The following is a 26,730-nucleotide window of genomic DNA, read 5'->3' as shown; positions in this document are numbered from 1 at the left end:
ACTGGAAAAAATGTAGTCTTTATAAAATGAAACGCGACAACAAAACAGTTAGTTTTTTTTCTTTTCAGTCGCGCTACGTCAAATGCGCTCGAGTCCAGTCGCGCGCACGCACCTCTCCTAGGAACAGAGCGAAACAGAGAGAGCGACGTGTGATTTCTCTTTGTACTCACTGAAGAGTTGAAGCTGGCTCTGACTCTACTGCCTTGTCTTTTTTTATGTAAGCAGAGTTTGCATGCTGTAAATAGCCCGATAAGCCGGTTCCACTTTACGTTACAGCGTAACCGTCGGTCTCTTTTGTGTTGGGGAAGCGGAAAACCTCTGTCAATGTCCTTTTGAGCGATTTTTTTTGGACAACAAAAGCATCAGGTCCGGCGTTGATTCTTTTTCGGGGGGGGGATTTCAGTCACACATTCACAAGCCGGGATTTTTCAGTGCTAAAAGCAAACAACCACAGACCGCTTTCCACCACCCTTTTATACTTCCACACCTCCGGGGGGAATCTTCTTTTTTTTCCCCAAACCGAGCGACAATGGCAGCTGTAACAAGCCCGGAGACGAGCCCTCAACCCCGGGTATATTTCCAGACGCCGGCCGGCACCACTGAGGAACCGGAGACACCAGTTCGGAAGCAGGGACGTGTTACCGTCAAATACGACCGTAAAGAGCTGAGGAAGAGACTGAACCTGGAGGAGTGGATTATAGACCAGCTAACGGACCTCTACGACTGCGAGGTAAAGACCCCAAACAATAACCGGCCTGAAAACCGATCGAACGCAGCCTATTGATTAGGCGGCTCTGCTTGTCTAAGTGAAAGGGCTCTATGTTGTTAATAAGTCAGTTTATCAGCTGCGGGGCTTGTCTGTCTGCCCAATCCAACAGCAAGCACTTGATAAAGAAACATTAACAGGCCTTTTGTCGGTGCTTTTGGCCTAGCCTCGCTTGTTTTACAGCTCAAACTGTACACAAATCTTAGCCATTATGCAAATAGATGAAGTATTAAGTACAGAAAATATAAAGTAGCGTGAACATTCAAAGCAGTTAATGTCACAGATTTATTTCAGCCGCATAGCAGCCATGTGGTGAAACTTCACACACTCACCCACAGGTAGGCTAAATGTGGCACATGCTGCAGCTTTATAGCCTAATTATGTGACCGGCAGCCCCAGCTCTTTGTTCTGATTGGCTGAAAAAAGGTTTAAAGCACACCTGTGAATTATTTTAATCTATCGTGAGTGGACGGCCAAAAACGACTTCTTATAGCGCAACAGCTGCTAGCCAACACTCTTTATTGTTTAATAAAAGGGAGGATCATCATGAATAAAGACATTGAGAGATAAACAGTTTGTGTCTAGTGTCTGGTTTGGCTCATGGGTAGGTTGGCTTGCTGCAGGTCCCATCCCACATGTTCCTGTCTTTTGTAACTGCAAACTAAGACAGTGGAGTAAAAGGTGAGTTTGGTTGAGGTTTTATCAGGCATGGGCAAATGGGAGACAAATGAGATGGTGTTGATGTGTCTGACAAGAGGCGTCTAGTCATGCATCTTGACCAGGAGCTCTTTTTAAAGATGCAGTGATGTCTGTGCATAACCATCAGCAGCAGCTGATCAAACCCTTGGTCAGGGTGACACATGTAGATCTGCGCGTTTATAAGGTAACCTGGCGGCAGCTGTGGTGTAGCTGCTGGCGTCAGTTGTTGGTAAGCTCATGTTGACTCTACTGAGCTGGCATTGACCCACATTCTATTCCGAGCGTTGGAGAGTACGACGACTTAATGGGTTTGAAGAATTTCCAGCAGCCGTACAAAGAGAAAAGGCAGGACAGCACCAGACAATCATGTGTTTAGAGTTTCAGCTGGAAAAAGTTGGGGGGGGGGTGTCCTACCTGTGAAAGTTTTGATGCACTCGTATAAACACATAAAGGGAGGTGCTGATGGTTGGTTTAATGGCAGGGTTGCCGTAATGTTGGCTGTAAACACTAGAATATGTTTTCTTCAGTGGTCTGGTTGTATTATATTTAAACATGAAAGCCAAAAATCCATTTCAGTGACTAACTACAACCAAATATTATACCAAGCCACAGGTAATTATGTACTTACGGAAAGCTATAAACTAGTCATGTGATATGGGAAATTCAGACTGTGCTCTGTGACTGCTTTTGTTTCCACAAACTTGACTCATCCTGTCAGCAGAGCATCTATCTCGATGAACAATGAGACGGCATGTCCTTTGAAATGACATTTTAGACTTAGAAAAGCTTGAGGAGGTCATTAACTGGCCCAGAGAGGATTTGGAAATTAACATGCTTTGATTGTGTGCCAATATTGGATTAATATGCCGTGTGTGGACCTTGAAGAGTTAAAAAAGTCAGAGTAAATGAGCTCAGGAGAAAAGCTTGGCAGCAGAACGACTGGGCTTTTTTTTTTTTTTCAATTACAAACCAGGAGACAAAGTGCTTTTTAAAATCTGATCTAAATGCAGATCTTTCAGTTTGGGATAAGAGTGATTATAATTTTCACCCAAAGTGTGCCCAAGGATCACGATGACTGATATTTATCTTTCTCAGACTCTTCCTGTTATTCATCTATCCCACATCCAACCTTTATTCAACAATCCACTCAGTCATGCATGCTTGAATGCATCGATGATTTGCAGTTAGTCTGCTTATCAGTACTGTAAACAGCGTCACATGGAGTCCAAAAAAACGTCCTAAAGAACATACAATGACAATATATGTCTCTTCGACATGGTAAGACCTGAGCCTGACAAAGATTTATTATGGCCAGGTCACAGGCATATCGGCTTATATCATGTAAATGGGATATTAATGATTTATTTCATATTTTTGGACACGCATTCCTCATTCGGCTCCAATGATGATGCCTATTTTTGGCTTTCGTCCGCAGTAGTTCCCCCTTTTCATTGTCCCGATCCAGTCTCTGCCGAGGCTGTTAGACAACAAAGAGATTAATTTACAGTCGCTTCACTGATGGAGACACATTGGGCTCATTTAGAGTGAGAGATGTGGAGCACGTGCTGCTCAACATTGTAACTGGAGAGGTAGCTTTAGCAGGTCAGGGAGCAGAGTGGGTTCTGGGAGAACCCTGCTCTCTGACAAAGACACGGGGAATGCTGGGGTTTCACTCCCTTTTTACCTCCTTTGTGTCCCTGTTTTTCTCCCTAGATACTCCTTTTATCACCCTTCATTATTTCCTATCAATCAACGCCTGTTCTTCTGTTGTTGAGGCATGTTCCGGCTATTGATAAAACCACGTGGAGTTTGTTCAGCAGGGAATTAATTATGAGCTATTTACCCATTCATATAATCCCTTTAAAGATGCTACAAGCAGTCATTTCTGCCAGCCAACTTGTCAGATATTCACCCAGCCACTTAGTCAGCCAATCAGTCAGAGTTGCTATGGGTATTAGTGAGGAGCGGAGCCTATGATTCCATGGCAACGAGGCATGTAAAATGTTTATGTTGGTTAACCATGCAGTGGGGAAAAAAAGTTGCATCAATTTAGTTAAAGAAAGCTTTATAAAATTGCACCATTTGCCAAAAAAAGCCCCCCCCCCCCATTTTCATTCCAGCAAGATTAGAATTAGAACCGTTATGATATTAGCAGAGGCTTTACCAGCAGCTGATGTTAATGTGGCATCCCCCCCCCACACACACCTTTTGTTAAAGAAACCATCCGACATCCAGAAACAAGGTTACTTCTATCCACTTCTGCAGTTACAAGGGCACGTATAATGTAATTGTAGGTAACTGTATTGTCCTACTTAATCAAATGAACGAATTAGCGGTTGAAGCAGTGAGCCAAAAGTTATCAGGAAAAATAAGAATGAACATCAACAATGATTCAGTGTAAAGTTACTTCAAACAAAAGCATTTGGAACTCATCAGGTGGTGTTGATAAAGGGGATCCCGTGGTTATCAGATAGGGCTGTTGTGACATATCTGGGGAAAAATAACGGTGGGAACAGCTGCAACAGAGCCTCCAGATCCCACAACCCATATCTCACCATGTATTTTTAAACCCAGCTGTGGTAGTTTATTATCAGAAACCCTAAACTGGCCGATAACCATCCGGCCGTGTTACGTGTTCAGCACTGAAGCTTTGTGAATGTTATCTACACTTTCTCTGTTGTTGAGCCTCCACTCTATTTGTGGCTTTGTGGATGAAGTGCTAAGTGAGTTTGAGCTTACTCTGGGGGAAACGGCAAGTCCACAGCTCCATTTTAAGCAGAATAATCAAATTTCCCTCCACTCATGGCATTATTTCCACGGTAACTGCCCTGTTAAATCTTTTATTTGTCTTTAAAGACTTGTTTTCCCTCAACTCACTTATTCTTCTCAAATGTCCTGGAGCCAACCAGTAGCTACAGAGTTAACTGTGAAGCGAGTGGGTGGACCAATCCCTGAACTCGAGGGTCCTACGTGGCCACACAGAGACACACTCGCATAAACACAGATGGGAATATGAGTGAGAACAGAGGCAGGATTGGTGAGCAGGAATGCAACAAATGGGGGAAGAAAAAGGGAACAAAAAAAAGAGGGGATGGCAAGAGGAGAAGGAAAAAGTTGTAGGAGGAGGCAGGGAAGTCAGAGAGGGAGAAAATTTTTGTGTAACCCTGCTACTGCATGGTATATAGACTGACAAAGTAAAAAAAACAACAATACCCTTGCTTTATTCACTTCAAACTAAAATGTTGGAAAACTGGAAATTGTTTTACTTTGTCTGCCAAATTCCTCCGATTAAGGTTACAAATCAGAGTTTGATATAAGCTCTGTTTATGGATTAGATTAATTGTCCAGAGCACTGTGTCACATTCACTGCCCACAGTTTTCCCCAAAGTGTTTAGAAGCCAAGTGGGCCAGGAGAGCATTAATCCCCTTTACAACATTTAGCTTTATTTTGTCAGAAGGTCAAGCGTTTTTTAGCTCAATCAGTTGTTCTTTAAAACTACACTGTCGTCTCACTCACTCCCTGTAAGCAAGTCGATGTTTATACAGGGATCAGTTGATAGCAAAGTATTAGCAAATTAAGGGTGTTGAAATCTTTTTGGAACATGTTATTTTCCCCCAGTGAGTCTCTGGTGAAATACATGCTCTCAGCCATTATGAAGCCATCAGATGGTAATGGTTCTGTTAATGTAAAAGCAGCTGTCTCAGCTAATCGTCACAGGGGTGGTAAAAACGAACCTAAACAGTGGTCCCACAAGAAAGTCTGTTTAAAGTAATGAAGTTTCAGAAAAAAAACTTCTGACGTAACAAGTCAACAACAAAAGAGGAAATGGTTCTAGCTGAAGTGCATCCCTCCCCAGCCTAAAAATAAAGCAGTTGGTGTGCTTCCTGTTAAAGCACAACAATATCTATGTATACTTTAAAGTATTTGATTGATTTTCTCAAAAGCAAAAAAACATGTGACGCAGTTTAGGACAGATGAGCGTTTCTAAATTAAAGGATCTTTCGAGTTGGATGCTCCTCTGGCTGTCTTGTTGTTCTCATGAGGAAGTTTCAGGGATCATTACCTCATTTATTCTCACTTTGAGTTTGTTAGATCTCAACCATCAGAAAATTAGAGAAGCGATGGTTTCGAACAGGTTAGTAAGTACCCATCACATGTCCTGGTTTTGCACACGTGCACAAAAACACAGACAGTGTGCAACATTCCCTTTAAGCGTACACTTAAAGGTCTGAATACCAATCAGTATTACCCTGTCTCACAAGAGAGTGACTACAAAGAATGGTTGTTACACAGCGGGAGTGAAAGACTCCACTGTGTCTTTGTAACCCCCCCCCCCCCCCCCAACACACACACACACACACACAGACACACACACCAATGAGTGCGCACGCACATGTTTGCACACAGATAGAAGTCCACACATCTGGTAATGGGTTACATGTGGTCCTACATGTTGAGCACACAGTTTTCTTTCTGGCTGATTGGGGGGAGGTGACTCAGCATGTGCCTCTGCCCAACAAACTGACTAAGTGAACATTTTTTAAAGCAGCGAGGGAATAAATCAGCCAAAGTTGGAGAGGTGGTGGGAAAACGGCCAATAATACTGCGAGTGAGTGAGGGAGACTAAAGATGTATGTTTGGGTCAGTGGGTGAGTAAGTTCGGAAGGAAGTGAAGAACGCCACAAGAGAGATGGCATGGATGCAGGATGAGGGGTTTGAGTCCTTCAGAGGAAGGTTTTAGATTGTTGTCACAGGAAGTGTATGAGAAAGAATAACTAAGACAAACAGATTTGTGGCAACACACTTTCCCTCAAACATCTAATGATTCACACACATCTATCTTAGCAGTAAGTTGTAAAGCTACACTTGTGACGTTTTTATCCGATATAGAAATTTGTGATTCTTGGTTAAAATGAAACAACCTTTTGGTTTCACATGTATTGAAAAGGGTCAATTTTTAATTATTTTATGGGGTTGGGGAAATTAACCAAAATCATCCACCATGAACCATTAGCTTCACTGCAGTGTAGCTGTGTAAAACAATACTTTAGCTTTAGGCTATTCTTAGCATGTTCCACATATTTTATCTCTAATGGAAGCAGTAATTAGGTACATTTTATTAATATGGTATACTGTATATCAGTTATAAAGATTATGGTAAATGTTTGACCAACAGCAATGAGGCAGTTTTTTAAATGGAACCCCAACTGATATGATTTGTATAGTTTATTAGATTAACATTGGCATTGACTGTATAGATGTGGCACTTACTCAACTTACTTTGTTTTAATAGTATTAGAGATGATACTGGCCCTCGTTGTCCGTTGATGTTCATGTCACAATGCACTATAGCAGTGGCAGAAGATTTCTGGAGGCCAGAGGGACTCTGTATCCTGAAGTGAGGTCAGTTTGGCTGCTGTCTGGTCTCACTTTGAGCCCAAAGCAGTAGTCTAAGTGGTGAAGAAAAGACTTAAGAAATGCCTTGAAATGTTCTCCAAGGATTTCAAGAGGGGAAGCACGAATGGAGCAAAGTGTATGGAAACTGTGAAACAGCTTCCGTCCAGTGCGAAGAGCAGCTCAGAATGCACTTACAGTAATTGTGAGCGCTGTTGTTCGAAACATTTAATAAACTTTGAGGATGTTAAAATACTTTGAATTTCTTTTCTTCTACTTTTTGAATTGCATTCATTTTTAGCAACATGTTTTAGTAAGAGAGGACATACTAAGGTCTGTAAGTCTTATTAGTCGAGGTTCCTTTCTTTTAATCAGTTATGTTTTTATCTTGTGTAAATGTGTAAGACCACACGCGCACAAGTATGTGGATAGTTTTATACACATTGGCCATTAATGCCAACCCGTCTTGGTGGGCACAAGAAACCAGGCAGTGCATTGCAAAAGGAATAAAGGAACTGCCAGCTGGCAAAAAGTCCCTGTTCCAACAATATCCAAACCTGGCGCAGCAAATGTTTGCACTGAAATGCTAAACAGTTGTCAGATCTAAAAAAATAAGCAGGGTTTGTAACAGCCTTTAATAAACATCATTACTAACTTGTTACTCCTTAAGTTTACAGCTGGAGACCTGGAAAATGACTTTAGAAGAGAGTAATGCTGTTGGGTTTCTACCTTTCTTTAGAACTGTAGAAAGGAATCTTGAAGGAATATGTTTGACATTTAGTCTTGTTGCTGTTGAACAATCATTTTAAGTGAGTATGTGTACAGTAAGTGTGTGAACCTTTGTAGACCCTTTTGCTTTGTTTTTGTTTTTTTGTCGCCTACCTTCACACATGCTCTTCTGTCATATGTCAGCAGGTGAAGTTTTTGCACCTTCCCACCATGTCAACTTTTAAGTGTCAGGCTTCAGTGCTAGCTAAGTGTGTCTTTTCAGCCTGTGTCGTAGAGTGCAAAGTGCTCAACAAAAGCAGTCTTATCTAAAGGATCTAAAGTCTAGTTGTTCTCCATCTTGATTATGGAACTTGATTGATTGCAGGGAAACTAGTACTTACTTGTTCACCATCAAGGAAAAAGCCTGTTCTTGATTTGGTTCTTTTACCAACTAATTCTTCCCTTTGTGTTATAAATGCATATAATGGGCACCCAGTAAATGCTCAAGCTGTTAATACCTTTGCTTCCATAAACCTAATTGTTGTTCAGGACCCTCTCAGTTTTCTGGCCAATTATTCTGAATGGTTCTCAGTGTCCAATATCACACACTTTTCAATTTCCATTCATAATAAGTTAATCATTAATTCAAGGCTAAATGTCCTGTTAGTAGCTGTTGTGTGAAAGCTCTCGTCCTCTTGAAGAGGCTTTTTAAAGTGAGTATGAGCATAATGATGATGCAGTTTGGTACATATGCCTGTGTTATTATTGCATCTGGCTCCAGGGTGTTGTCTTTGCAATGGTGCTCTGGAAATGAGAGACAAACAACAAGGTCTTGTTACCATGTTTATTGGCCTCGAAAACGTATAAAAAAAATAATTAAACAACCAAGGCATGTCCCAATATACAACAGCTGGGACTGAAGCAGGTATCGGATGGCATGGATTATTGGTATGGAGTCATATCTCCTTGAAATACGTTTGCAAGTAATGCCTACAGGTTGAGTGAGGTAACAGAGATCCACCCGGGAGAGGATTTCAGTCCCAGGAGGTGAATCAGAACAGTTTATTTAGTCTCTGATGTGTAGTGTGCGTATATTGTGTTTGTTATCTTCCCTGTATACAAAATTCAGTGTATTATCATTTCACAACACAAGATTACATGAAACATTTAAAGATACAGTCCCTCAAATTTGTACAAAAGAAAACATTTAAAGAAAAACAACATGACCCTGACAGCGAGTTGGGAAGAGAAGCAGGGAGACATCTTTCGATTCACCAAAAATGAGGATTTGCGAGGGTGTTATAGCTGCTAGGTGTGTCGAGGCTGTTCCCTCTACCTGTAGGTCTATTAACATGCTGGTATTAATCAAGTAAAACTGTTCTGAGGTGTGTTAGTTTCACTTGATTCTTGGCTTTGTTCCTTCTCTTTCTCGGTTAATCGCTCCATTTGTAGCAATCCTTGTCTGGACACTGATTGCGGAGATGCCTAGTGGTATTCTGACCTTAATCCAGCCACTACACTACCTTTTGATTGTTAATGAGTATGTTTCTGTAGTAAGTAAGTCAGAAGTAACACATGCTTCAGTTAAAGTAACAATTGAAATAGGAAAATGAAACAAATTGTTGAAAATTGAGGGAGCTACCAAGTACTGAATCTCCATTGCTCACAGTCACCCCAGAATATCAGGAAGATGATTTACTTGATGGATAGATGTGTTTTAATGTTAAATAGTAGTAGAGACTGACTGTGCTGAGAAGTGTACAGCTATTTTTGGCTTGATCAGTGACTTCCTGACCCGCTGTCAGTCACTGGCACGCAGACGGCGACAGGCTTTTGGGAGGTGCCCGCTTGCGTCACACGTCCTCAGTGACTTTACTGCTGTGAAACTTGGTTTAAGAATTCATGGAATCACAACATGGAGGACAGGAAAGACAACATGGCAGGATTCTTGGCCTTTTAAATGCCTGTGCAAAGAAATGGATGAATGAAAGCTGCGTGGCCAGATGAACGGACAACTGGCAGACAGGGAAATGGAATAATGATAAAGATTAACGGGAGACTGTTATTGGTTACTTATCTTCTTTTTTTTTTTTTGTAATTCTAAAATGCAGCCAAATTAGGCGTAAATTAGTAGCACAAAATACAAAGATACATAACTATTAATGTATTGTTATTTGTGTTTGTAATTTAACTTTAATTTCTATTTAGTGTCTGAGCAGGAAGAGGCAAATGACCATATTTGGGCAACGTGTCTGAGTAACGGGAATGTTTATAAGTTGCTGACTCATCAGGAAGAGTCAGTCTTTCTCTCTCCCTCACATTGGTACACTTGTATGATGTTGAAATGAGTAATTTATTGAGTGAACTTATCAAAAACAAGTGTTCAGTCATTCACCAGGTGTCTTTTATGGAAAGACCTGACACAGTTTCTACAAGGGATCAAAAGGAAGCTGACAAAAGAAGTAACGCATGTTGTCACTCAAAAAAAGTTAACAGAGACAAAGATCTACAGTTTTGTTTGGCTTAGATTTCCGTTGGTTTATATCCTAGCATGCGTCTTAAATCCCAAAAAAGAATGAAAATATGAGTTGAAAGACTCCAAGGAAACTGTTTAGCTCATTCTGTCAGCTGTAGAAATCCCACCAACACTCCAGCTGCAAGTTCAAACCTCAGAGAAGAGAAACACATTAATGAATAATAAATATCGATGCTGTGTCTGTTTCATTCACTTTGTAAGCAAAACCATCTTCCAAGTTAACTAAAGATTAAAGTGAAATGGCAGTAAACGGCTGCGGGATCAGCTTTTCCCTTACTCATTCATTTCATAGTTATTTCCTCATGGGGTGCAGAGTTGTGCTTTGTTAAAGTGTTGTTTTAGGTGTTTTATGGGATTTGGAAACGTCACTGTTAAGTGTCACCAAGTGAAAGAGAAAAGGGAATACAAGTTGGATACGGAATAGTTTTTAAGGGAATTCTCTTTTCGTTAAGTTTCTTTTTTCAGATGACGCTCTGAGCATCTATATTTGATCCTCTTGTCATAATCTACTGAATCTTCATCTTATTGACTCAATATTAGAAAGAACCAAAGCATTAGCCGATTAGATCATCCATTGTGTTACTAGTGTTTGGCAACTCAGAGAATCTGAGAATCAGTGTTGATGAATGATCCTATGAGAGGAGAATAATGTTCTCTAAACCCTTTTTGAATCCATATTAAGTACATCTTGTACTGCATCTGTATGTTGGCAGAATTATAAAAAAATGCTGTACAAATAGCAGATTAAAAATTGGACTAACTATTTAAAAGGACCCTGAATGACCGCGTAGTCTGCTGTCCGACTGGAAACCCAGAATAGATTAACAAGTTGTTGAGTGAATAGCAAATGAACAAGTAAATGTTAAGCCCATCAGTTGTGTCTGTCGTATTTGCCAAGAGTGACATAATGATAATCTGCAGTAATCCTTGTTTGTATGCATTCTTACTTTAATCTGCACGTAATCTCTTTTTTTCAGTCCAATTGTAGTGGCGTCGGCTCTTCTGGCCGGTAAAGGAGAAGTGTGTGCGTGGTGTCTGTTTTCTGTGTGACTGGTGTTTCAGCATCAGGGGTGGAAAGTAACGAATTACATTTACTCACGTTACTGTAATTGAGTAGTTTTTATGAGTAATTTGTAAATTTCTGAGTAGTTTTTGAAATGTGTAATTTTTACTTTTACTCGAGTACATTTTGACCCAAGTACTTTTACTTCGCTACATTTGAAACCCCTCACGTTACTGAGTAAAACAAATATTTATGGTGAAAAATTAAATGCGGGCGGAAATTTAAACAGCTGTCCCGGCTGGGTTTCACTTGACGTCACTTCTGTATTTTCTAAGCGCGCGAACCAAAATGGTGGGCAACTGGAGCTGGGTCCCATCGAAAACACTGTGTTTTGTCTGCCACTTTTTTGCCCAAAATGCCTCAGTTTTGTGCCGTTTTTGGATGTTGCAATCGGTCTAACCGAGAGAAGGGAAAGGTAGTACAGGGAGTACCTAAGGTAATCGCCCATAGAGGTGAGAAATGGAAAAACAACGCCGCAAAAAGTGGATAGCTAACCTGCGTTTACAGACTGGAGGAACTGAATCTGCAAATGCTCGTGTCTGCGGTGACCACTTCGCCAAAGGTATGCGCGAAATCTAACTGTTTTGTAGTAGTGCAGTAAAGTATTATGTTGTTAAATGCCAATCAACAGTAATGTAATAAGGGCTACGTTTGGGCTTTGTTTTGAAGGCTGCCCCAGCGCGTTGTTGGCTACTGAGTCAGTGGACTGGGCTCCGACGTCAGTATTTGGATATTTGGATCTCGGCATTTTATCAAAACATAAACATTTTTTATTGTTATTCCACAATGAAGTCCCGCAGGTCAGAGGGTTCTGGGGAATTGGAGGGGTACCTTGCCTGTGTGTTGGAGAGCATGGACCGGCTGAACTCCTTCCCAAACATCAAGAAGCTGTCTCTGAAACTCAACACAGGCCTTCCAGCCTCAGCTGCCTGTGAGAGGCTTTTTAGTTCAGCCGGGTTGCTCTTCACAGCAAAGAGAGCAAGACTTACAGCAAAAAACTTCAGCTGCTGAAAATCAGCTGCTGCTGAAATTGAACAAGAGCTTTTCCGGTCTAAAGTTGTAGATTATTGGCAGATTTGTGGGATCCTGTGGGCACTGTATTTTGTATAGTGGGATCCTGTGAGCATTTTGTTTTATTTTGAGATGTAGGATCCTGTGGCATTTTAGTTTGATTTGTGGTATCCTGTGGGCAATTAATTTTGTGTGCATTTTGTTTTTTTAATACTTTGATTGTAGTTTAAATTTCTTTATTCTTATCATAGTGTTGTCCATTGGACAATAGGACTGAAAATTGTTTGCACTTTATTCAATTCAATTAAAAAATACTTTATTTATCCCAGATGGAAATTAAATGTTGATGTAACTCAATTAAATCAAGGAGTTATTATAGATGCTGATGGCTGTGGGCAGGAAAGATTTCCTGTAGCGGTCCGTTTTGCATCCAAACTGAAGAAGCCTTTGACTGAAGAGACTCTGTTTTCCGATAACGGTCTCATGGAGAGGATGTTCAGGGTTGTCCATAATTATGGTACAAGTTGTGACTGTCCTTGTGAGGAAGTATGTTCCTGAGCCCAGTTGATCTTTTGCAAGTGTGGATGTGCACTTTAATACACCTCGAAATAGATTAAAACAACTTGTACTGAATTTGATTCATAACTCATCCTTTTTGCATTAAGAAACTGAAAGTAATTAAGTAACTTTTACTCAAATTACATTTTAAATGAAGTAATTTTGTACTTTTACTCAAGTAAATTTTGAGATGGGTAATTTTACTTTTACTCTGAGTAGAATTTAGGCAAAGTAAAGATACTTTTACTTAATTACAATTTTTCAGTACTCTTTCCACCTCTGTTCAGCACTTTATATTATTGATTGCCTTCACCGATGACAGGTGCTAAACTGAAAAACAGGAAGAAAAAAATGTATTTGATGAAAAGCCAAGGCCACCTTTGGCAATATGAACACACACACAGAGCATGCACACCTTCTCGGGTTTTGTGACGCGCTGTGTTCTCTTTGTCTATCTGCCCTTGTTCTGTGCTGCATCAATGACCTGCTCAAGAGGAGATGGAGGGTGAAGGTGGGCACTTGAGATACGGCCGGGGTAAAATATTCCAGATGAGGGATTTTGTAATAAGAGTGGTCTGATAAGAAAGAGAGATGGATAATCTGTGTGTTGCAGTGAAGGCAGAGAGGCTATGTTGCATGCAAAAGTTAAAAGGTTGAAGCCAAACTTTATTTGTCCAATTTCAGTTGCTGCCAAACCACCAGCTGTGGTGGTTTCACATGATCTAAATTACCTTTACTTAACTTACCTGAACTCAGCTGACAGAAAAGCCTCAAATTTACAGTGCTGTGCAGAAGTATTGAGCCACTGTTCGTTTCCTTATCTTTAGCTTCCGAGCAGGGAGACTTTGTTGTCAAGTTTAAATGTGGTGTTGAGCAAGATTTTTTTCCTTGGTTATTGGCTGCTTTTCACTCATTTTCATTTCATTCCTTGTACCTGACTATTTTCAAAGGAATGTTGTTTTGTTAAGCCACTTAACACAGATCTATGAATCATCTAAGTATAAAACAGCTGCCTAACTCAAGGGATGAACTGGTGTTGTGTTTACATGTAGCAGACAACTTAGCAAATAACCAGTTTTAGATTACATTCTTTTGCACTTTGTTACTAGCAGCCTGTTGCAAAGACTTATAATTTGTTTCCATTTATTTAGTTGAATCTCCTAAGAATACCATAGAAAATAGTATTAGCTGAAAACTCTATATATCCCTGTGGTGTGCACGTTGGCCCTAGAAAATTTAGAAAAAACTGGACAAGTGGAGGTCTAAGGAAGAAGTTGCATACCTAAAACACTATGTACAGCAGGTGAACGGTCTCTGAACATGATGTCCTTAAAACATAGGATCAAATCCAGCAAAGATCTGACACAGGACCTGAAATATGCATCTGGCCCTTCAGTTGATGAGCTAATGTTCACTAAAGCCACATCAGAAAAATCTCCATGGAAGGGTGGCTGTCAAGAAGCCATTCTTAAGTAAGAGAAACAGGGTGAAAAGGCTGAGCAATGCCAAATGACACAGGAAGTGGACTGATAATCATTGGAAACGGCTCTAACGGAGTGATGAATCCGGACTTCAACATTATTGAAGCAGTGTGGGATTATCTTGACAGAGAACGGAACAAAAGGCAGCCAACATCCAAAGAGCTTTGGGATGTCCTTCAAGAAGCCTGGAGAACTATTGATGAAGACTACTTAAAGAAATGACAGAAACTTTCTCTAAGAGGGTTCAAGCTGTGTTGAAGAATAAAGGTGCTGCGACCAAATATTGACTTTCAAGCTCATTAGAATTGTACAAACTCTGTCTTTTCCTTATATACTGTATTTCCATTTAAGTTTGCAAAGTTTTCAATAAATCACAGCAGATATATCCTGTTTCCTGGGACTATCTGAAGAAGCTGATTAGTTGGTCAATTAGCTAGTTATCAAATGGATTGCAATTAAACAGTCATGAGTTACAGAAGATGAATCTTCTGATTTTTTTTTTTTTTTTTTTTTTTTTTTTTTTTTTTTTGATTTTATTTTATTTTTTTTTCATCTTAAATGAAATCTTATTTTGCCATTTTGGTTCAGCTTTAGCTTTTAATTTCAGCGCCACTTAACAATTGAACTTGTTAACATTATACCTACTAATCATCATCCTGCTAAGCCTTGCTCACCAACATTGCCCCAATCTGTTTTTTTGGGCATTTCCAAGTGCTATCCACATTGATTTTCAAATGTGTGGACAGCCACCTTTTAATGTATGCAAATCGATCCAGATCACATTTTTCAAAGGCTTAAAGGGAAATTCAGATCCGATATCTAAACTTGTTAAATGAATGTGGCTAAACGGCTACTTGCAGCAGTCAAATCCAGTACCACAGGAGCGGTAATCTATACTGCTATTGGCATAATGCTATGAAGGACAACATGGAGACGCAGTCTGTGGACAGACGCAGAAACAAACGGCTTGCTGGCACTTTGGGAGCTAGTTTCTGTGCAAGCAAAGCCGGAAGGTGCCTATCTCCACCAGCATACGAATACATCATTAAAACAGCAAGCCATGCACATAATTCGATTATGCCTGAACACATAAGTATGATGTGACCTCTTGCATGTAACAGTGCAAACTGTCTGAGCTGAAGGTCTGATTGTAGAAATAAATCTGCTTTGTGTTCAGTCAAAAGTTTTAGCATTGTCATGTTAACAAAATGATTAAGCCCATAGTGACACTGTGATTTATAAAAACAGTTTGAACAGCTACACGGCCCTCGTTTATACCATTAGCCAACTGTCTTCACAACATTTGAATGATTCTGATCAAAGCTTTAACCATTAAGTTACATATTTTCTTAAATTTTTATTTTTAAAAAGGCAGTAAATATTAAAAATGCTTCACTCGGGGTCTGCTAAACAGTGACTACTTAGTGAATGAAGTGTCCACAGGTTAAATGGATGGAAACAACGGAAACAAACCGCGCCATCGTGTAGTTGTTTGAACAGTACCAGCCTGTTAACCCGGGACTGGTTGTGACCCTGGGGGACCAGCAGAGCGTCTCAACAGAGAAGCTGCAGCACAGACGTGTCCAGTCAACACACAAAAACCACCGGACCGTTCTGCCTGCCCAAACAAACTGATGTTTAACTTATTCAAACATGCAGCAGGCATGACTATAGTCCACTTTCGGCATTATACACAGCCATTCACTTAGTAAGAACACTGTTAACACTGTATCACAGTTGTACATCAGTTGATTTAGTTGAGTGATATGTTTTGGTCAATTTATGATTGCACCAGTGCAATCACTGTGTCAGACTGTGTCCTATTTACATAAAGGTTTCCTGGCTTTATATGAAGATCAGCTCAACACTATTGAAGCCTGTTTGATTTGAATGTCCCCTGCAAGATGTCTGATACAACCCACACAGCACCAGGACACACATTAGCATGCCCAACTCACAACTGCCAGATACCAGAGGATCTGCTTGCTTTTACTGTGCATGACAGGGCTGTTTGCATTTTATCTGTGGCCTGATAGCAGGAAGGCCGACATGGCGGCAGAGTTAAAACAGATGGTAGGTGCTGGTAGGCTGTGTGATATGAGTGGCGCATGTTTGGGTTCATAAGTTGTCCAAAAAATATATATATATATATAATTAGCGGGTTGTTTGTTTGCTTCAAGAAGATGCACAAAAAAAACATTGCCACCTTCATTTATGTACAACTTTTTAATCAGTGGAGAGGAAAAAGAATCCCGACTGCAAACTCCATTGCAAGGTGTTAAAGAGTACGTACAAATGACAAATCTAGTTAATTTTTTAGTTTCTGTCCTGCCTGCACGCTGCTTAAAAAGAGGCTACTTTTGTTCATCTGTTCAGCCTGCAGCTCTTTGTCTGTTTTTCATATGATTCAAAACAGGACATAATTTTCTTCCTGTCAGGAAGTACATCCAACTGATTAGACGTGCAATAGAGATGAAGATCAGCCATGCACGCAAACAAAAGGTGCACAGAAACTCACACAAAAGAAGTCCGACTGGATTAAGTACATTTCATTGATTATGGATAGCTGTGGTTTATGGTTCATGGCTGCATGCGAGCAGCCAGTCACCACTTAGATTGATTATGTGTATACACACACACACACATGCAAGTATTGCTAATGTCACTCAGTCAAGTCTGCCCTCTTCAGGAGTTGAGCGGACTCAAACACAATGATACCATTACACCTCCCCTCCCCCATTATCTCCCAAGGTCCTGTGCCCAGACAGGAAGTCGCTGCTTATGTTTGAACCCCTTCAGTGTTGAAGTGAGCAAAAAGAGACTTTGGTCAATCTGTACGTTCAGCTCGTAGAAAGGAGATCCTAAAGGGGAAGCAGGCAGTAGTGAGCTTGTTATTATAAGCCCTGCAGATGCCTGATAAGTGTGTGTGTGAAGGAGATAGAAGGGAGATGGAAAGCAGCAGGCGATGACTGACAGAGTGCATCCCTAATCCCTGCACCCTTGTCGACCTCTCAGTGACTCCCTCTGTCTGTCTCACTCTCTTATAAGTGGTTTAATGCCTGCAGCGAGGTGGTCCGAAAGCGATGAACAGCCCTATTACTAACACACCGAAGTGAACCTGGACACAGTGGTGATGCCAGCTAGAGAAGAAGGCCATTAAATGAGATGCAGAAATAAAGAATCAGTGGAAGCAAGAGAGAGCTCAGTATTTTTCCACTACTTCCATCCTGTCCTCATCTTCTGTGTCAGTTTGTCTGTGTTAAGCAGATGACCAAATTACCAGATGAGCCACAAGGGCGTCATGAATTACCACCTTGAGAGATGTCTGCAAGGCAACTTTTAGCTCCCGGCTTCTTTTCTGTCATTTTGGAGATGAACATGTTGTAACTGTTGATGTGGCAAATCTCTAAGGAGGCTTCTTAATCTTATCTTAGTAGTTCACATTTGTCTCGGAAAGGAATGCAAGGCTCTGTGAATAAGGAGCGCCTTTGTACTTAGTTGGTGTGTAATGTTCCTGTGTTAGATTTTGGCTCAACCTTTTTCTCTGTTGCACATCCCTTCTTGCTCAAGCAATAGTTCATACACAGGCCTCTACATGCATTTGATGTCTGCGTTTGAAGATGTACTGTCTGGCTTATGCTTTGTGCTCCAGCTGATAGCCAGAAAAATGTTATATGGCCCAAAGGTCACATGCTGGTCCCAACCTTGGTTATAGCATGCGTTGTGTCGGCCAGATGTGGACCAAATGTTGTTCATCGACTTTGACATGTTTTACATCAAGTGCTGTGAGGGCCAGGCGTGGCCCAAAGGCCCGGAGAAAATGTAGATTTGGACCTTGTCTGGCTGGATATGTGGCTGAGTTTCGGCAGGCTCTCTATCCCTGAGTCAACACCATCATTTAAGACCAAGTGTGTTCCAAACAACAGGGCAGATGTGGCTCAAACATTCTTTACTATCTGTTATATATCTAAACCACGCCTGTGCTCACACTGCCTGCTGAGCTGTTGTGCATGCATGTTTACAACTTGTCACTGCCAGTGCCCTCAGATATATTGTTCCTCTACCAGGGTGCCAAGTCAACCAGCCTTGGGTAATGAGGCACATACACAAAATACAGAATGAATTCTGTGAACCCCTTGCAGTGATCTCATAACAAAGTCATGGTGTTTGTCTAACCGCTGAAACATGCAGATCACATATAGAACAGCCTCCTCATCCAAACTTCTTACGTCTGTGCAGTGATAAGAGAGTAAACCAGAGTAGTTTCTAAAAGAAGCTGTAAATGTGTCTGTTCTGATGGATCTATTTAAAGGATCAGTGTGCCTGACAACTCAAAACACACAAGGAAATTGAAGTAAATATTATTGTGTAGCGCCACCAGGCCTACTTTTCCTACGTCTTCCCTTTCCTCCTTCCTCCATCCTGTCAGCTCCAGCCATTACTTCCCTTTGCCCCCCCCCCCCCAAATCTTTCTCTGCATCATGCCAAGCCAAAGCACTGTTTGTGTGTTTTGTTACAGAACAGGCAATTGGCCATTCTGTAGTCAGTTATTTTTGTCCTACTTTGTTACTGAGGCAGCAGAAAAGCAAAAGTGGCTATTCATCATCCAGCTTTTGTTACGTTCTTTATGTTTTAAACTCTGCACAGTTGCTTCTTTTTGTGTGTCCATGTATGCTCGCACACGGTTTACACACATCTTACCAAATGAATCAAAAATATAGTGTGTTATCACACGCTGTGTAATCCTTGCAGGTGGCCCTCTGTGACCTACTTACATGTGCACTCTCTAACATGAAAATAAAAGGGGCTCATACAGTATATTAACTGTTAATAATATATGTCTGTGCTGTCATACTGTTAGTCGTGTGTCTAAACACTGTGACTTCTACTGGCATTTGACAAGCTACTTTGAAGAATTTCTTCCCCTTTAATATTTTTGAATAGACTCGAGTAAATCACTGGCACAATGTTGGAAGTTTTAGTCAGATCGAAGATTTGAAATCAATCCAGACAAAAAACTAAAACCGACACTTCCCGACACGTCTTATTACTACTGAGGATTTTTCCAGAAGCCACGCTAAACCCTTTTTTGTGATACAAAGACACTGACCCACTTGCATGTGTGTAGCTTATGGTTTTCAGGTGAAAGATTCTGGTATCCACTCTAATACTATGATGTACGCACACACATTCAGTATTCACACAGCACGCTCTCATACTGTCACATCTCATTCTGCTCTGTTCTGCAGGAAGCCTCCAGACGAGCACTGTGTCTGTCTGCTGCTCCCTCTCAGTGTGGTGGTGGTGGTGGTGTGTGAATCATATTTGCAAGCTTGTCAGGAGCAGTGTAATTAAATTCAAAGGCCACATGGCTACAATTGGGCAGCATGCCAGATTGCTGTATCAGTTTGTTTCTCAGGTGATGGCGGTGATTTATACCCTGCAGCGGCTGTGTAACTGTAATGCAGATAAAAGCTTTGCTTTCTCTCAAATAAGAAATCACCTGTGGCCACTGCACATTGAGTGATGAAATTGCAGCCTTTCGTCCAGCAGATGCAGCATTTTCACTGAACAAATATCTTAACAAAGGCTGTTTAAGGAGCTGAATGTGTTCTGAACAACACATCAGTTGTGTGAGTGTTAATTCTAAACATCACTACGTTCATCATTGCTGTTCCTCTCACACAGGCCTGTGCGTTCTTTGGCTTGAGCGATATATTGTCCAAGAGATGATGATATTTTGTTTAAGACAATGTTACACCCCCTGATGTCATGATATAGTATGAATAACATACATGTAAAAATCTGTACACTCTTTCCCAGTGCAAGAAAGTATTAATTCTTAAGATTTAGGTATTTATTGTTTGAAAGCTAACTTTCAACATATTGTGTGATATATAAAAATGCACATGACATTTTTTTTCCACTGCCTGGTTTTTAGCGAATAAAGTGGGCTTGTAATGTTGTCTGCAGGTGGTGGTAAAGACCACTTCGCTCGTAGCTGTAATGAATAGAATTGTGTTTACCAACCGAAAACAAAAATTCAGTGAAAAACAACCCCTAAATCGAGTGTAAAACCATTTTTTGAGCTTCATTGAACCTTCTCTGATGCCCGACTTCGTAGTACGCATTCAAAAACATTTATGGACAATGAAACATGAAATTTGAGTGAAAAAATACTAACACACAATGTACAAGTGGATAAAGGAGCAGCACCATCAGAAAACGTGTCTCAGCACATGTTTTGTAGAAAGATAAAACCCTACATTGTGTTTCGGCCCTGTTGGCTAAAGTAATGATATTCTTATGTAAACAAAGGGATGATATACGAACAAGTGTAACAGCAATAACACTAACATAGAAAAAGTTGATGATGGTGATTAGCTGACAGTTTTGTTGGTTGCACTGTACTGAGTCAAGGATAAAGCAGACCTCCCCTCCTTTATGTCTGGACCTGTTTGAATTGTCCCACACCTCACTGCTTTGTTTACAAACCCGCAGAGCATGCCAATATCTTGTATCCAGTGTTTATTCCAGACCACATCTGCGGACAACCGTAAACCCCCTCCGGACTCTGTAAGTCAGTCTGGAAGATTGTTTTGGAAATCCTCCCTGGTGATTCCCCGCTTTCTTTGTGTCTCCTCTCTGAAGCCTGTCTTCCGGCCTTTTTTCAACATCTCCCTCGCCTCTCCCCCTCGTCATCCTCTTCTCTTTCAGCTTGCTCAACTCAGCTGCTCCCGCTTCTCGATACGCTCCTTAACCTCTTACCTTCCTTCCTCTTGGCGTTCCCTTCCCCCCCTCATATTTGATAGTTTGTTAAATCATTGTCTTGCAAGCTGCAGTAAACAAGTAGCTTTTCCGCTTTTTGGTAGCATGCACGTTACATTTAACATGTCTCCTAATGATAGAGATATAAAATACAGACTCGAGGCAGATACTTCTGACTTTTCGAATCATATAGATTAGTCTCTTTGGTGCATTTGTGTGTTATTCTTTCCTGCTCAGAGAAGCACATGGACAGCACATGTGTGTGTCTTCATATATCCGCGTTAGAGTGAAGGCCTTTTCAGTCAGTTTTATGTTTAACTTTTCTGCCTCAGCATCATGTGTGTTTAAGTGTGTTTGATAGTGTGTCCTCATGTGTGTTCTTTGTATGGTGCCGTCTGCGTGATGCTTACTGTATGTCCTCATGTAGGTTTGCGTGTCCGTGTGTGTGCGCGGCTTTGCTAAGAGTAAGTCTGTCTGTCTCTTGCAGTATCTCACACACACAGGCCGTCGTATTCTGAATTAAATCCCTGTACCTCACCCTTTACGCACACACTTCAGCTCAGACTTATTAACTCTCATTTTTATAATTCCTTAATCCACGTGTGTAAGATGTGTGTGACGTTGAGTTTTCAGTGGAAAAACTGACTGCTCTGTTAATCCGACATGCAGCACGGTGTGCCTGCCTGCCAGTCTGTGCGTTTGTGAGTCTCTGCGTGTTTGGGTGGTGAGATAGGGGGCAGTTGGGCAGGTGCAGAGACAGCTGGTGTGGGCAACTCCAACCGAGGGGGAGGACCGGAGCGACAGTGAGATTCCTGGAGAACGACATAAGTATAGGGTTGCAACTGAGCTGCAAAAGAGGGGGAAATGAGTGTTTGTACGAGTGTGCGGGCATGTGTTCTTGTGTCGTACCACTGTGATAAAGAACACTGAGCCAGTGTGAGAGAGACAGATGGGGAAACGGGAAAAGAAGTCACTTTTTATCGAGCGAAAGATTCAAAAGACTTGATTGGATAAGGAGAAAAAAAACAGAAACAAAGAAACTCCCAGTGAACTCAGTTCCCTTTCTTTTCTTTTTTAACAACCTATCTCATTTGGAGGAAAGCGAGTTGTTAAACTAGCTACCAGCTCCCAGAATCAGGCGCTAATATTGATGCTGGAACTGAAAACATGAGCATGTGTTTTTATTTGCTGCAGTTTTTTTTTTTTTTTTCTTAGTTTAAACGAATTACAAGCCAGTTTTCAACAGATAAAGCTCTCGAACTTTGATGATTCGAAAGAGTTTCACAGCCTGTTTTCTGTTGACCGTCAACAATTAACTGCCAAGCTGTCCTCAGGGCACTTTCTGTTGAGAACACAAAACATTAGAGGAAATAAATTGTCTTCAGAAATGAATCTCTCAGAATGTGAATGGTTGATTTGAAAGTGTTCACGCTCGTCTCCAATGCAAACCTTTAGAGACCTTTAATAACCTTTGTTAAAACATTAGCTTAACATTTTTGATGAATACACACAGTAACCGTCTAACAGAGACTTTGATGATTGGATTGATAACTGTTCTCATGTCTGTGCTGCCAGTCATAGCCTGGATAGGTTTAGCTAAGTTCAGAGCACTGGAAATCAGAGCAAATGGTGAGTCTGACCCATTCCAAAGATGATAAAACAGCGGGTCATCACCTCCTACGCTGGGTAACATATTATACAGTATGTGGCCATTTCAACCACAGCTTTAGTCATTTTTCACACACTGGACCCAGACTTGCTGACTTGCTTACAATCATTTTGCGAAGTTAAGCCACGTGGCTGCTTCTGGATAAGAGAAGCGTCATTATCAGCTTACTCTCTGTGATCAAGCAAATGAGACGTTTCATACTATTCCTTTTTATCATGTCATGGGCTAAGATTCAAGTTTTCCGCTGTATTATTTCATAGCTTTCAGATTCCTAACTCTGGGAATCATACAGTAGGTAGTTCTTCTGCCTACAGTCCTCTTCCTTCTCTTCACTGTTTCACGACCTCCTTTCATTTCCTTTTAGAAATAAAAATTTAACAACTGGTATTTCTACAGACTGTGTTCAGAGACAAACAACTATTGCATTTAAACTGATGTTTTCTTTCGTCTTTCTGCCATTGAAACTGAATGTCCTCGTGGCTCAAAATGCTATGTTCAGAAAAACTGTCTGCGTGCTGGTTTCTTTGTCTCTCCTCTTTTTTTCTGTCTTCTACAACCTGTGGGATGGATGTGTGTCGCCCTCTACTGTTAAGAACTGGATATTTATCAGCAACAGCACCATGTCATAAACAGAAATGCCATAAGCCACAAACCCACATAACTTGAAGCCAACTGATATACAGGAGGATAATGATTTATTTCCACATGTCCATGAAGAGGTTGAGTCAGCTGTGGGGTTTTATATGTGAGGATTCCATTTGTGCCGTCGCTCATTCTGCTCTCTGTTTGTCTTCTCTTGTTACATGTGCCACAGGAGGAGGCCATTCCAGAGCTGGAGATAGATGTGGACGAACTGCTGGATATGCCCAGTGATGTTGAGCGGGCAGCCAGAGTCAAGGTTAGACACACACATACGCTTGTGCCAAAGCACAACACGTGCGTGCAGACACACCTGCAAGCAAGAAAAAACAAAGCATTTCATGTAATGTTTCACTCTTTAACAGGACTTGCTGGTTGACTGTTTTAAACCAACTGAGGTAAAGTAACTTCACTCTCTTTCTCTGTCGTTCCCTCCTCTGACCCTTTAAGCCGTCACCTCACGTCTTCGGATTTTCTCTGTCTCCTTGCAGGACTTTGTCTCAGAGCTGCTCGACAAGATCCGAGGGATGCAGAAGCTCTCCACACCTCAGAAGAAATGATCGCATCCCTCCTCGTCCCACATATGTCCTTCCTCATCAGCCCTCACCTTTCGTCTTCCTACTGCACCCCACTCTTTTAGTTTAGAAGCAGCTTTCCTACTTTTAAGATCATGAAATGCTACAACTGAACCTTGTCTGTGCTTCTGGTCAGACCCTCTGTTTTCCTCCACAGTTGCTGGGATCGAGCCCCAGATGTCGCTTTTCTTCCTCTTTTTTGTTGTAATTTGTCACGTTTGAACTTCGCTCGTTCTTAGAAATCTATCAGCAAAGAGGAAAAGGCAAAGAATGAAGCATTCTAAAAGCGACTTGTCGGTCTTAATCCAGGCCTCTCCCTCCCTCTTTTTTTCTACTGCTGCATCTCATGCAGCCATTATTTGGCTCTTCTCTTCCTCATCTCATTCCTGTTCCTCCCACCCTCCTCTGCACTGCCCTCCATCTGTCTGAGGAGGAACAGGAGAGGAGCTGAGTCCCATAATTACTGAAGGCAAGGCGGCTAAGAGTGGGAAGAAGAACAAGAGAAAGAGCCAAAAAAAAAAGAACGGGGGTGGGGGTTAAAGGGTAAAGATGAGGATGAAGGGTTGGAGGGAGGAAGCAGGGATGAATCAATGCTTCAGCCTCCACCAATGAGATTCCGTATATTTGTTTTTATGTGGTTTAAACTTGTAAATGACCCAGCTACCAATCATAAATATTTTTTTTTTTATCCTGGTTTGTTTGAGGACATGAGGATCATCACTTCATATTTTTTTTTTTAGCCGTTTTGGAGGGTCAGTTCAGTCTTTGTTAACTACTATTGTTAATTATCTTTAACGAGAGGCATTGCTGCAGTAGTGCATTTAAAGACTTGTCTTCTTTTTGGTGTTTCTGTTGAAAAATACAAATCTGCACTGTGTCATTTTGGGGGGAAAAAATCTGAACCTCTGACCACAAAGAAAAATGTATTTTTAGTTACAGCAACTAGGAAAATTTGATGCCTGGAAATGGTGATTGAACCGTTTAAAAATAATTCACTGGTTGGCTGTGGAGGCCGTATGACTGGACCGGTTTTAGGCCCAGAAAAAAAAAATCAAAAAAGAAGAAACTGGGGGAAAAAAGGAGAAAAAAAATCATTTTATTTTGAAGCTAGACCAGAAGTAGGTTTGTTTAGGCTGAATGTGAATTTTTGTAGAATAAAAGGTATGTTTTCTTTCCTCAAATGTGTAGTACAGTCACTAAAGGCTCCTCTGAAGCCACTGCTGTCCAGCCTGCACATACATATGTATGTCTGTGTTGCTAAATGCTATTAGTGTGTGTTGCTACATAATGTATAGCAGCATCTGAGTATGGAGTGTTTATGGGCCTGTATATTCTGCTGTTTTGTGCGACAGATTTTTTTATTTTATTTTATTTTATTTTTTTAGAATAGGACTGGTTCCTGATTTTGTTTTTTTTTCCTTTTTTCTGTCTCACACACACACACACACACACGCTCGCACATCGACAGCCCAAAAGGTGAACCTAGAACGAAGCTGCCTTTTTTTATCCACAGAATACCAACCTGTCATCTCTTCCTAACCATTTCTTATATTTTTAGGGAAATTGTTGGCCATCACAACATGTTTCCTGAAAACGTCGGTTCAGAACGGTCGCTGTGGAGCGCCCTCCCTCACCGGTCATATCAGCAGACTCGCCACTAAGATGTCTGAACAGGTGGGGGTGAGGGCGGGGCGGGGGTGGGGGCTTGGGGTGTAGGGAACATACTGGCAGGCACAGCTGCCTCTGACACAGATGTGCATGAGCACCAGGTGCAGGGAGAAAGCCAGAAAGGCCCACAGTTGTCACAAGGTCCGCGTTCCTTGCCAATCACCTCAAAGAAACCGCCATCTGTATCTGATCCCGGGTCAATCAGATCAGACACTGAAGCTCAGTGGTCAACGGCAGAAGCAGGAATATTTGCTGTGATTCCTGTGACTGATTTCTAACACCTGCCGTGACAGCAGACTCCTCCCACCACACACTTCTCCCCGTTTTCATCCTGCTGCTCTTGTCATTTCTCCCTGGCATCCCCTCCTTCCTCTTCTCATTCCTCTCCACACTCGTCACCACCCTTTTTCTTCCCCTTTCCTCAATTTCCTTTTTTAAACAGATGTTGCCTTAGGTATTATTTATGTTACACAAACCAAATATACAGGAGACCTTTTTTTTTTTTTTTTTTAAAGTAACTCAAATTGTTGTGTTACTGAGCAAAACTACAGCGTGTGGAGAATCTTGGATCTTCTGTCGCTACTTGTTTTGAGATTGCTTTTTTTTTTTCTTTTTTAGCATTGAGTGTTTAATACTTAGGCCTTGATACAGTGATTCTGGTTAGATAAACGATGATATTTACATTGACCATTTGAATACTGGTCTGTTTTTATTGTGATCATGACACTTCTCGATGCCAGGCCTTGGATTAACATGTAGTTAAAGGAAAATCCATTCAGAAGCATTTTGGTGCGATTGCTTTTGCCTTCTCCGTGATGTTTCCAGATTGGGCACTCTGCAGGTTTTTAATTGGTCAGATTGTGTAAGGCAAGTTCAATCAGTAGCTGAATTTGAGTGGATTTTCATCTCTAAATCCAGGTTTGGATTATAACTTCTTAGACTGTTATTGACAAGTCTGTTTTTTTTTTACTGTTGGGGACAATTGCAAAAAATTATATATACTGATTATTACCATTGAGGCTAAATACAAGAGCTAAACGGATTGGAGGAGAGGTGGTGTTGTTTTTTTTGTTTTCTTTTTTGACAATGATTAGACAAACCAACAAACAAATGTAGCAATATCAACAACAGGTCTTGTTTTTGCCCAATTTTGTTACACTTTTATGCAACTTTAATAAAAACAAGTGAAATTAA

At 41.0% G+C, this 26,730-nt stretch overlaps 1 protein-coding gene across 1 annotated transcript; it reads left to right on the top strand.

Annotated features, from left to right (window-relative positions):
• Nucleotides 1-113: 113 nt before the first annotated feature.
• ppp1r14bb (protein phosphatase 1, regulatory (inhibitor) subunit 14Bb) lies at nucleotides 114-26,730 on the top strand. Its single transcript, XM_075451272.1, has 4 exons — nucleotides 114-730; nucleotides 23,469-23,552; nucleotides 23,659-23,691; nucleotides 23,785-26,730. The coding sequence occupies exons 1-4, from the start codon at nucleotides 530-532 to the stop codon at nucleotides 23,851-23,853; spliced, it is 387 nt and encodes a 128-aa protein (XP_075307387.1). The 5' UTR covers nucleotides 114-529; the 3' UTR covers nucleotides 23,854-26,730.

Source organism: Odontesthes bonariensis, chromosome 19 (genome assembly GCF_027942865.1).
Source record: "Odontesthes bonariensis isolate fOdoBon6 chromosome 19, fOdoBon6.hap1, whole genome shotgun sequence".
Lineage (NCBI taxonomy): Eukaryota > Metazoa > Chordata > Actinopteri > Atheriniformes > Atherinopsidae > Odontesthes > Odontesthes bonariensis.
Note: the sequence above shows the minus strand (reverse complement) of the source record. Positions and strands in the feature narration are given on the sequence as shown.